Source organism: Leptidea sinapis, chromosome 13, assembly GCF_905404315.1.
Source record: "Leptidea sinapis chromosome 13, ilLepSina1.1, whole genome shotgun sequence".
Classification (NCBI taxonomy): Eukaryota; Metazoa; Arthropoda; class Insecta; order Lepidoptera; family Pieridae; genus Leptidea; species Leptidea sinapis.
In genome coordinates, this window is record NC_066277.1 from 9522171 (window position 1) to 9535374 (window position 13204).

Consider the following 13204-nt stretch of genomic DNA (forward strand, 5'->3'; position numbering starts at 1 on the left):
ATATTTAAAAAACTTGATTAATCCCAATTGTTAGCGATAAAAGGAATTGTAATGATTAATTATTCCGGATTATGACAGATATCAAATTATATTAGATTGTCAATAGTTCAAATAACGAAAGCATCAGCTGCTAGATTCGAATAAGTGTTCTTTTATTTATTTGTTTTTCCTACACAATCAATTCCTCTCCAGAATCTCATTTTTGGTACTGATCAAAAAGCATCTGCAGATAATATTAGTATGGACTCAATTCCCTCTAAATAATGTGTGAATAACTCTTTGAATTTGAATCAAGGTATATACAAAGCACTTACCTTAAAATATTTAAAAAACTGAATGACGAGAACAAATTGTCATATATATAATACATAATATTACGTAATAATGATATATTTCAAAAACAGGAACAGTCTCACCCACCAAATCTATTTTTCTCGAATTGAAGATTTTTTCAAATTAAACTTAGGCATACTAATAAAAGGGTGGTTTACCCTTTCTACTCAATTGAACGTCCAGTAAAAATGAAGAGAATTATTATAACGCATGTGTAATCTATATATGTATATAAACGTAAAAGTCCTGACTGACTGACTGATTCACTCACTAACGAAAGTGTGGATACTTTAAGAAGGGATTTTTGAAAATTCCACCCTTAAAGGTTGAAATTTTGTATGGAGATTGAGTAAAATTTTACGTAAGAGACTTGAAACTTTGCGAACTCCTTATTACAAAACAAGAAAATGGATTTCAGCATTTTGAAAAAATTCACCCCTAAAGGGGTTAAAAAGGGGTGCAAAGTTTGTATGTTATATTTTGATGCTGATTGTAAACAATGACATTAACCTTAGCTATTATTTTGCCATGGTTCTGTTTTGTCTCATATAAAAATACTTTTATTTTTATTCCAATGCTGTATTTGTTGCGGCAAAGCGCATGTTAAATAATCAAATTACTGATTAATATTAATATGATGAAAACGTGACTACAAATCTAATTACACCAATCTCCATATTCAGTATTACATTGGTACTAATAGTTGAAAATTGTAAAATATGTCTTTCTTAATGTTTAAATTATTTAATTTCGTCCCGATAGGAATGAAGGATTGGTTTTTTTATTATCAACATCTTGATGAGGTTTTCTTATTATTAATTAATAATTATACGGAAGAATATATTTTAGACATTTTTAGACATATTATTAAATTTACTGACTACATTATGACCTCTTTGAATATAGTAAGATCTCTTTGGAAGATTAATAAAATATTTCTACTACATATAGATTTGCTTAAGAAATGATACAAGAGTTTCGTTTGCTGCCGGCGTGTCGCTCACGTATTTGTTGTAAATGGGCTAATTGTGCTGGGGAGGGAACGTGTGGAGCATTTGAAGGGCTGGAGGCAGTAGAAGACCCTGGTGGTCCCTGAGGACCCGTCGGCAAGGATTGGCGTCGTCTACGTCGAAGGGCCGGGGATAAATTGTACTTCACTTTCGCTTGCGCCAACAGCTCCTTAAATATCTGTGATACGTTGATGTTTTCCTTTGCTGAAGCTTCTACGAATCCATTCTCCCAGTCAACAGTAACCACTGATTCCGTTGTGTGAAAATCAACCTGAAATCAAAATTACTTTAGCCTATAAAAAAAAGATAAATGTAATTGATTTATTTAGTAGTTATATTATAAGTATATATATGTCAGAGGGATATGTTTAAAACAGTGATTTGGTCATGTCTCGGAGGTTGTTAAAATAACAACACGGTTTTATAATATCTCGAAACAAATCTAGTGATTAAACCAAAACTAACCAACTCTGGCAGGTTCCGTGAAATGACAAAAAATATTTTCTTTGCTATTTAAAAGGTTTATTTGGTAAGACTTAGACATAATTTTGGTAAGAATATAGTATCGTGTCGCAGGTGGAGGGGGTGAGAGGGGAAGGGGAGGAAGGGAGATGTTCTCTGTCCCCTGGCTCACTCTCATGAAAAGGTTTCGCACCATTCTCTTAAAAATCAAATTAATGTAATCTTACCTCAAAACAGGTAAAAGTTTCTCTAAAGGCCAAGTAGAAGCCCCGGTTCACTACTAACTAAATAATACTACTAACGACAAAATTAAATAGTGAACCACTTTAATGTCATTTTTCTACAGTCATAATAAACAAGTATTCGCATGAACATGCATTTCCAAAGTAACTGTTATCATTTTATTAGACATTGACAGTCCGCCAAATGTCATACAAACGTTTACGTGCAAATATAAACCTAATTGTTTTTATGATTTAAAAATATTTATCAGCTATCGGCCGTTTTCAATAATCTATCTACCCTTAGTTTAACTTCCGGATACATTGCTGTCACCGTTTAATGACAAGATCTTATCCTATCCTATCCATAGTTATGTCCAATGCTATCTGTCAATAGGTTATTGAAATGTGAGTAAGCGTAAAAGGATAGATTTGTCTACGTTTAGTAAGTTAAACTAAGGATAGATAGGTTATTGAATATATGAATCAATTGTGTCGATGGTACATGTGAAAAGAAATTATAGGTTCAAGAAATTAGAGATTGTTATAAGTAACATAAATAAAATAATAATTTATTCCAAATAAAACAAATGTAAAAGTCTAACTACCATCTACTAAAGTTGTTAGAGAGTTGAATTTTACAATTTCTTTATCACTTCAATAATTCAACAAGATTCGATTAAGATGGTCTCGATTAGATTAAAAAAAGATGGAAGACCATTTAATTGCCACAATAGAGTTGTTTACATTGAATTTTATCGTGTTTTTAAATATTATTGCAGAAGTTTCTTTATGAAATGGATTAGAATGCAATACGGTAGAAGAGAGAAGTCCTTAGAAGGTTTTGGATGAAATTTATTCAGATTTAAACTAAGATATCTCGAAATAAATAACCGTAAAGATCTCACACAATTTACTTCAGGGAAGCTCACAGCTATATGAAACAGCTAACGTCCATGTAACATTTCCGGCATAAAACGGAAATTAAATGTATGAATGAACACTCTAGAAGTTATAAATAGCTGCGCTATTTTCAATGCTTTTGTGGTATTCATGAGATTGCAAAGCGGTGAAAAGAAGTAGATCTCATTAGACCTTACACTGAAGATACTCGTAATATTTGGCGATCATAGAATATAATAGAAGTAGTTTAAAAAAACTAACAAACACGCTTTGGTTGAAAAGATAACTGTTGAAATTTAAAATGAACATCAATTCCTGCCTTATCTACGATATATGAAGAAATTATATAAATTAACAAAAATCTTATTCTTCAAATTGAGAAATGGAATAATTTTATCAAATTAATGTATTGTCATTGGTGCTCGATAAATCTACGAAGTTTGAACGAAATCTGGCCGTTTAAAGTGGATCAAAATCGCACCCAAATGAGTCGGTTACAAACAAACCCACATACAGGTGAAGCTAATAAAAAGCTCGTAAACAGAAAATAGAACATAAGAAATACAATTGTATTAATTGACTACTTCGTAATCTTTTCCGAAAGTTCAGAATTTTTTTATGACAATAAGGGTCGAGGCGATCAGGTAATTCAGCTGATGGTAATTGATACACCCTGCCAATTACAATGCAGTGCCACTCAGGATTCTTGGAAAAGCCAGAAGTTCTGAGCGGCACTACAATTGCGTTCGTCACCTTGAGACGTAAGATGTTAAGTCTCATTTGCCCGGTAATTTCACTAGTTAGGGCGCCCTTCAGAGTTCAGACCGAAACACAATAATGCTTACACATTACTGTTTCACGACGTTTGTGCTTGACCAATGAAATAATACTGGAGTGGGGTTATGTATCCCAACTTCGAAAACTTAAAGAAAAGTTTGTTCAAAGATTAAGGGTGCGTATTCGATTTTGCGGGTCAGGCACGAACTGATCGGCAAATGGTGGCGTGCGAGCATTTGTAACGTTTTTAATCAATAAAAAAATTGTAATTGTATAAAATAAATGGGTTTATAAAATTGACTGAAAAAAAAACTGTTTACTACACAATACTTTATGTACCTACATAAAATAAATATTTAAGTTATGTTTCCATTCAAATACTGGTAAAAAAATGTTAAAGTGAATCAATTCTGATTTTTTTTAATATTGCTTTTTTAATATATAGTGGCCATATTTTCGTTATTGGGCTCTGTACTGAACTTCAAGACTATATGTTCCGCTGGACAAACGCATAAAATATAACAATATAGTTCTATTCGTCCTGAAAGACAACTCTGACGTCTAAATATGAAAAGCTACGAAGGGATTGCCTTCTCTTTAAGAAACTGTCATTAAAAATTATATTTTTATGCTATAGTTCACGAAATCAAGACTTAAACATTCTAAAATTGTCGAATCCAATCATCTACTCACTTTATTCCTACATATAAAGATATATCTCAGGAAAAAATATTCATAAACATACGTTTTCGTCGCGAATCGAATACGCGCTCTTAAGGATCTTATTTTATTAGGGGAGGCCGGGGCTGGAAGTTCCCGGGGCACGTTGTTCCGACAGTAATAACTTTCTAAAGAAAAGAGGTAGCAATACACGAGAAGTGCGTCGTTTAAGCATCAGGTGACGCGCCGCGCTGGCGGCCATCTTAGTTGCTCCGACGGCGGCGGAAGAGTGGCTGTGTGCCCAATGCTATTAGAACACCATGTGAGTAAATTTTTTCGTATTTAAACTTTTTGGTCTATTTTTCTTTATTATTGGCCGATTATGTGCATCTTTCCAATTTAAGAGTGGCATTAGTTAGGTATCTTATAGCTTGAATGTTTTTTCAATGGGCTACAAGTTCCCTCCTAAAGGGGCTGGTTGTTCCCCGAAACAACTTACTCCAATCGATCTTTAAATTTTCTATACATTTTTACGGTACATATTTATTATTTTTAGGACGAACCTACAAACGGAAAACTGAGAGAGGGTAAACATCCAAAACGTTTATTGAATTAGGCGTTACTTTGCGGAAATCCATAATTATACAAATGATTTAAGTTTTCTTTAGTGTTAATTCCGCCAATATTTGTTTTGAAAACAATTCGACACGTGTTTCGCCTCTACACGAGGCATCCTCAGGACTTGTTGTCTCGCCAAAATGTGGCACGAGACTGAGTCTCCAACAAATATTGGCGGAATTAATACTAAAGAAAACTTAAATAATTTGTATAATTCAAAACGTTATTATGCCAAGCAGCAAATGCTGTAACGGTAGCCAGAGAACATGACATTACATCGATTTGTAAAAAAAAGAGAGCTGGTATCCTACCGTAGATTATAAAAGCAGATCAGTGTTTACCACGGAACAGGAAAAAGAGCTAGTTAAGTACATTTTAAGTGTTCATCAATATGCTTCGGTTTGCTGCAAGGACAGGTGTGAAAACTTGCGTATAAATGTGCACATAAATTTTCTTTGGAAAACATTCCTTCTACGTGGCATAAAAATCGAGAAGCTGGGGCAGATTGGTTCACTGGATTTATAAAAAGGAATCCACTATTGTCTATGCGAACGAAGTTCAGTTGCGATTGAAATCGATAGCCAGGAGCATCCAATATTCAAATATAACCTCAGATTAATTTGCAGCCGGAATCTATAACCATAAGCACTTCAACATCGGGTCAGATTGGTGAACCACCTCAACAATCTACAACAGATCAGGGTGATGTATCTCAGGCTGCCTTTGCGACCATTAATAGTGACCAAGAACTTCAATTAACATCAGTGAAGACAAAATATGCTTCGGCTGTGTTTAATCCTGAATTTGAAAAGCCTTTACCAAACGCACCTCCGAGATTGCAGACGGCTCGAAAACGCCGTTTAAGAAAGACGGCTGTTTTGACTGAAACGCCTGAAAAAATTGCATTAGCTGAAGAACAGATAAAGAAGAAAGCAATAATTTTTTGTATCCTTAAGAATGTAGGTAGTAAGATTTATAAGCTATTAGATCTCAATTTTTGTAAACCAATACTATGAGTGAATCTAGTTGTAGCTAGTAATGTTTTTCGTTGTTTTTTAAAGTTCATTGTATAACAACTAAATAAATGAACTTAACTATAGAAATTATTTTTTGTTTTATTTAACCAGAGAAACCATACATTATCCTTACACTTTATTAATATTATCTAAGTGGCACAAGTTCCACACATGGACCAACTCGCCCCAAAGTGGGGTTGAATGTTCCCTTCCGAAATTTTGCAAAAATATTCCTGTACAAAAAAAAAATATAGAGAAAATAGCAGAAATGACTTTACTTTTACAGAGACCGATTAAGACTTTTTAATACAATCTAATGTCAATATTGAAATCTTATCATTTTTATCATAAATTTTCATGATACTTGCAAATCGGAACTTTCAGCCCCGGTCTACCCCTGCCTACATAATTTGAACGAGAATCAAGTAAAGAGTACTTTCTTTATGTATCGTTAGTACTTTACCGGTCATACTGTATATTAATATAATATGATACCTTTATTATGACGAATAAGCATTATAAGAAAGAGAAAAATATGAAAATGAATTTCGTTTTTATTTTGATAATGAAATGTATATTATTATCCTTAGAATGGTCGACCTATTCTTGTGATGTATCTTGTTTCGCAGTAATGAGATACACTTGAGTTAGGTTCCTAACATCATTGAAGTTTAACATAAAGTAGCTTCATTATAATAAAATATGAAAAGTGCGAATATTTTCTTTCTTTTTTCGAGGAAGCCACAAGTTTCTCCCGGCACTGCTCGACGATTTCCCGAGAGAGACCTGCATGGCCCGTGTATACGGCATCACCAGTGCTGTCATCTGCATAGCAATGTATGTTGGAGGTGTCCAACATATCATTGATATGCAGAAGAAACAGCGTCGGAGATAGCACACAGCCTTGGGGCACTCCGGCATTCACGGGATTCGGGTTTCACGGCAGAAATAGGCGCGGTTGTGGAATATATTGTAAACTTGTATATAATATTGATTATCATTATGCAACTGACCTGTCTATCACCAGCTTCAGCCAAATCTACCTTGTTACCAACCACCACTATTGGTACGGCCGTGCTGTCTTTTGTTTCATGAATCTGATCTCTCAACTGCCGCACTTCAGCAAAACTGTCTGGATCAGTTATGTCGTACACCAGGATAAAGGCATCCGCCGATTGCATGGATAAGGTGCGCATTGCAGGGAATTCGAATGCTCCTGATGTATCCAAAATATCTAAAGTCAATCTCACTCCGGCGACGTTGAAGTCACCATGGTGCATCTCTTCTATGGTTCTCTTATATTTTGGCGAGAAGGTGTTGTATAGGAATTGGGATATGAGCGAAGATTTTCCTACTTTAGCAGCGCCCATCACAACTATCTTGTGTCGTACAGCATTGTTAGTAAGGTTGCTGTTACTGCCAGGTACAGAATGTTCCGCCTTTTCTGGTCTGTAACAAAAGAAAATATATCAGTATTAATTATAATATAAAGTTTTTAATAAAACTAGTAGTTGCTTTTGCAATTAAAGGATTTATCTAAATAAACTGTTTAAGTAGGGATAACAGAGAGTGTTGTAATACTGAAACATGCAGGGCAAGCCTGTCAGCCATTACGTTGGCATAGTTACATCCCATTTTGCACGGACGCACGCCAAGAAAGGGAAGATATTAAAAGCCCGCTGAGTTTCTTGCGCCCGTTTTTCTCAGGTCTGAGGTATTACATTCCGAATGGGTGGTAGTTTAAGACTTTCAATAAGTGATTTCCTATTTAAAAAATAAATAAATTATGAGATTTTAGTCTCAGGTACAAGTTTCATAATTGAATTTATAAAAATACAAAAATATTAACTTGGAGAAAATTAATTATTAATTAATTAGATTTTATATAAGAACTAGATAATTATAATAATTGCAACAATAATTATACTACCAGTGGGAACCTCCCTTGCGCAGAATGCCGGCTAGATTATAGGTACCACAACGGCGCCTATTTCTGCCGTGAAGCAATTATGTGTAGACATCATTGTATTTCGGTCTGAAGGGCGCCGTAGCTAGTTTAATTTACTGGGCAAATGAGACTTAACACCTTATGTCTCAAGGCGACTAGCGTAATTGTAGTGCCGCTCAAAATTTTTGGGGTTTTTCAAGAATCCTGAGCGGCAGTGCAATGTATTGAGGCAGGGCATATCGATTACCATTAGCTGAATAAAAAAAATACTACATTAAATTAATTATTTTATCAAAAATAATTGATTACTCATAGCCCAGTGATAAGTGACCCTTGCCACTGACCTTGAGCACAAAAATTTGCATGATTCATATTAATATTAAAATTTGTAATCTTTTATATATATTACAAGTGATAACCCGGCCAACGTTGGTTTGCAGGCAACGGTAAATTTCTCATAATATGTCCTGAAATGGCATTGACTGAATTATTTGAATTGTGAATATTTAGGTATTTCCAAGTCAAAAATATAGGTTCCGGATTACCAACAAACATATTATACTAAAACCTTTTCCGAAACATGCTGCATCTTATGGTTAAGTATTATTCCGATCAGTTACTTTTCGCAGTATTACTGAAGAAGCTCTCCAGTTTTAAGTATAAATTTTATTTAAAAGATCGTCGAGGCCTAACTATTCATTATTCGAACCTAGACACTTTGTATGAGTTTTGTCTGGGGCTAAATTACGTGCCAGATCTTGAGTCACTTCTCAAATATATATACCTACACAACTTTTAAATTAATACCAAACAATGAATGAAAATTCATCCCATCCTCAAAAGAAAGAATTAATACTTGTTCATTAGCAAGTAGGGCTACCATTTGTCCGGATTAATACAGACATGTCCGGACTTTTAGACTCTAATCCGGATTTTGTTCGGCTCTCTAACTTCGGATTTTATTTTTAATTAAATGGAATATAGTAATAAAACTACATAATTATTAACTAAAAACTAACTACATAATTATTTACAAATAAGTCTTTAATCTTAACTTATCTTAAGCGAGATTAACTTAAAAGTCCGGATTTTTTTTAATGATATTTTTATGATAATAAGGGACGAGACGAGCAGGACGTTCAGCTGATGGTATTTGATACGTCTTGCCCATTAAAATGCAGTGCCGTTCAGGATTCTCAAAAAACCCAAAAATTCTGAGCGGCACTACAATTGCGCTCGTCACCTTGAGACAAGATGTTAAGCCTCATTTGCCCAGTAATTTCACTAGCTACGGTGCCCTTCAGACCGAAACACAGTAATGCTTACACATTATGCTTCACGGCTGAAATAGGCGCCGCTGTGGTACCCATAATCTAGCCGGCTACCTGTGCAAAGGAGCCTCCCACTGGTAATATCAAAAGACGTTTATCAAAAGACTTCTTCTTTCAAAGTCAGGCTTCAGAACTATCCAAACTACTAAATGATAACCCTAACCAAATGAACCACATTTTTTCATTGAATATTTTAATTTGTATCCGCCATTGCACATGCCTCCTTTGATGTTCTTTGAAGGTCAGAGGGCGGCAGCGTGTCTACACAAGGCGCAATCCATACCATTGGCATCCCAGACAATCAGAAGGAAATACAGATTACATAATCGTAACAGATCATTTACAGTCAATGACCTTTAAAACACATATAAGGACAAAATATCATTCGCAGTCTGATAGCAAAACGGCAAAAGTGTGCTTAAAGATAATGTAGGCACACTTTTCTTCTTATCGTGTGTCAACTGTCACTGTCCGAATCAAACCTGAACTGAAAAAATGTCAAGGCTTATTATGGTGCTATTTGTGGCATGTTCCATATTTCGTCTTTACATAGGTCGTTTATTCGACGTGATTTGTTTAAATATATAGAACGTCATTGTTTACTATTCGATACTATGATGAAACAACGACGCGGAAGATGCGTGTTACAAATTTAACCATCGTATCAAAGTCAAATAAACTTTATTCAATTAGGCTTAAACTAAGTGCTTTTTAATAGTCACTATAAATATTTCTTTTATATTACAAGAAACTCAACTTTTCAATCAAATAGCAGTAGTAGAGTATTTTACAATGGTTGTAATATAAATAACAATATAATTGGTAAGGTGCTGCATCCAATATATTAATAGTGTTTAAATAATTCAAATTATTTCATAAAAAATACTAACGAATAAACTATATAAATTATCGTATATTGGATGCATCAACCTTTAGAGCTTGAATTCATTGTTTGTGCAAGTATGCTTCGTGATTACTGTCATTATTAGTAATAGTAAAACAATCTATTTATTAACTATAAGATGGACCTCTCTATATATCTATATTTCTTTTATATCTATATTGTAAGCTACCTCTAAATGCTGATGCATCATGAAGAAGCATTTCTATGAGAGTCTTACTATCTTAAACTTATATAAAGCGCAGGAAATACTCGTAGAACTGAAACATCAATATCTTCTATTCTGTATCGTGGAAAAAATTTCAAAACATTGTAACATAAGACCTGTTTCAAAATTGTTAGTAGAAACTGAAAACTTGCAATGTTACTAATTATCACTGGCGTAAATAAGTATGTATCGTCACTGTTATCTGATGTTCGCTCGATGGTACCGAGGCTTATCGCTCGGTATATCATACGACGCGCGTTCGATCAATAACGCATCGGCAACGTTACATCGAAGTATTGTTAAATTCATGAAACTTCTACAAGTTTCATTAAAAAATGCAATACAGTATAATAGTAGTAACTGTTATTGATGTACTACAAAACAACTAGACTCTTAACTTATACAGATAACATTAACGAGCGTTCCCAATATACTAACTACAGATAGAGATAAATTACTACCTACTACTGTCAGTAAGAAACTGTCAATAATCTGAAGCTGTCTCAATATACCCGATAAATCATTCTTATCGCCTTATATTGGGACGCGTGAATTGCAATTTCCATACAAACTTCTATCGCTGGTAAGCTATACGTTGTCCCAATGACAGACAGCGTGTACGGATAAGATGAGTGACAGAACAGTCAACGATAGTTACGATTTTTATCTCAAGTAGGCCACAACCGCAGATAAACTGAATATTGGGAATATCCGTAAGACATTCATTCAAATTAACACCTTATATTGTGGCATTAATGTTCAAAGTCTATAGTATACGCTCATTAGAAGCTCGGATGCGAACACGAGGCAAGAACATTTTGTTTTAGCAAAACGTCAAGTTAGTTACAAAATTTTGATAATTTGATCATTTATACGTCCAAATAGTCTATGTCCAATATACACAGCACGAATCTTTCATAAATCATCGAAATACATTGTGTTTAGAACTAACCTCTTTTGAGCACAACACGCACACTAACACAAAGTGTCATAAAATCGCGAGTGTAAGTCGTAGTTTGTCACGCACACTAAACTAATATTCTTGGCCTGTTTTTGTCGGCTCTCTAACATCAAGAGACTCTATCTAGACGTATTAATAATGTAAGCTTATTATGTCATAGAGGTAATAAAAAGGAGAGGGTCCTCCACGGGAAGAACACTATTTAAACTCAAGTGACGGATTTGACTACCGAAGCGAGGGAATCTATCCCTCGCTATTACACCCTGGATTAATAAAAACACTCTTGCCTTAAGAATTATTCTCCCTCGGCAGATAATCTACTATAGAGACGTCACATAATTTTATTTTCTAAAGCACATAAAATGTTAATGTACCTAATTTGTTTAAGGTTTAACTGTGGCGTAAAGCCTTGCTAATTTCATCCTGTTAATTTGCATAGAGTTGATTTATTTTGCTTAAAATTAAATTTTCTTCTGCTTTGGTGACGCATTTAGGTTACTTAAGGCAGTCAGCACAATAAATCTTTTAAGCCATAAACTTTCCTAACAATATATCTTAATGAGTTTTTTAAGTCCTTTGTGCGATTCCGATAGCATAGTAAATACTAACATATTGCTTAGTTGTATTTCATCATTATCATGATCATCAGCCCGAAGACGTCCACTGCTGGACAAAGGATAATTTAAATGTACTTAAAGTTAATTAGATAGGAGCAAATAACGAAAAATTCCACACTAAAATTGTTCTTTTTATAAAAGCAAAAAATAAGGTTCATTGTCCAATGCTTCCGACAATATCATTGAGAACTTCGTCTATAGCACTACGCCATAGCATCATAATATATTAAAATAATTTATTATGAAATCATTTTCCGAATCCGTGGACTAACCTTAAGTTTGTTTATTATTAGATCTTACGTGTTACACTTTATAATTTTCCTTCTTAGTACTGCTATTGTTGGAACGGTACGAAGGGATTTTCACTGGAATATCTATAATTCCCTCTTTGTAGTTTATTATGTTAAATAGCTGTTAATGCAAAACATTTATTTATTTCCAGGAATTTATAATACCTGCCCATCTTAATCCAGGTATCTCTCCCTTTATTCGCATGGACAACATTATTGCGTTTCATTGTTTTTGAACAAACTTTTGATGTAGCAGCAAATCCATTTTCATGTTAATTGACCAGAATTGTAATAACCTAGGTGTATCATACAATAGCAATAATGAGAGAATCTTCAAGATTTATGAGATGACATTTTAATTTTTGAATAGAAAAGTCAATTTCATCAGTCTTTATATAAATGTATGTATAAGAAAAAAACGTTTGTTCGGAAACTGTTGAATAAACTGTCAAGAGCTTGTGGGCAATCAGCCAAGCTGAAAGTTGTGACCGATGACGTTTGTGAGCCGATGGGTCCTCGAATAGCCTCGACAATTATCCAACTTAAGTGTCATCGCTGACAGATACGACAACATCACAGAGGTCATTAGTTAATGGTTATTTTCAAGAATATTAGAAAAATGTTCCCCAAGGCTGTATGTTTGTTTATATATTGGACGCATCCAACATAAATTGGTATGCAGACGACGGTACTGGAGATGCCGTATACACTGGCCATGCAGGTGTCTCAAGGAAAATCAAAATAGTTACATTTTCTCGTACAACTCTGAAGGAGCGGCGATATTGTAGCACGAATCTTTCATAAATCACGTTTTTTGTTTATTTTAAACCAAGCTTGTTTATCTAGCAACCCGTAACATAAACCGCATAATGATACCTCGACTATTGTAAAAACAAGTGCAAATGATGCTGCTAGACATGGTGAAGGCTTTTGATCGCGCATGACGCA

The 13204-nt window shown here is 34.3% G+C and overlaps 1 protein-coding gene across 1 annotated transcript in view; it reads right to left on the minus strand.

The window, feature by feature from the left end:
* Positions 1 to 385: 385 nt before the first annotated feature.
* LOC126967585 (ras-related protein Rap-1) overlaps positions 386 to 13204 on the minus strand; it is a 34256-nt gene continuing 21437 nt past the window's right edge. The window contains exons 2-3 of the mRNA XM_050812119.1: positions 7014 to 7449; positions 386 to 1614 (exon numbers count right to left, since the gene is read on the minus strand). Coding sequence (XP_050668076.1) covers positions 1291 to 1614; positions 7014 to 7449 — 760 coding nt within the window. The 3' untranslated portion in view covers positions 386 to 1290. The remainder of the gene's footprint in view (positions 1615 to 7013; positions 7450 to 13204) is intronic.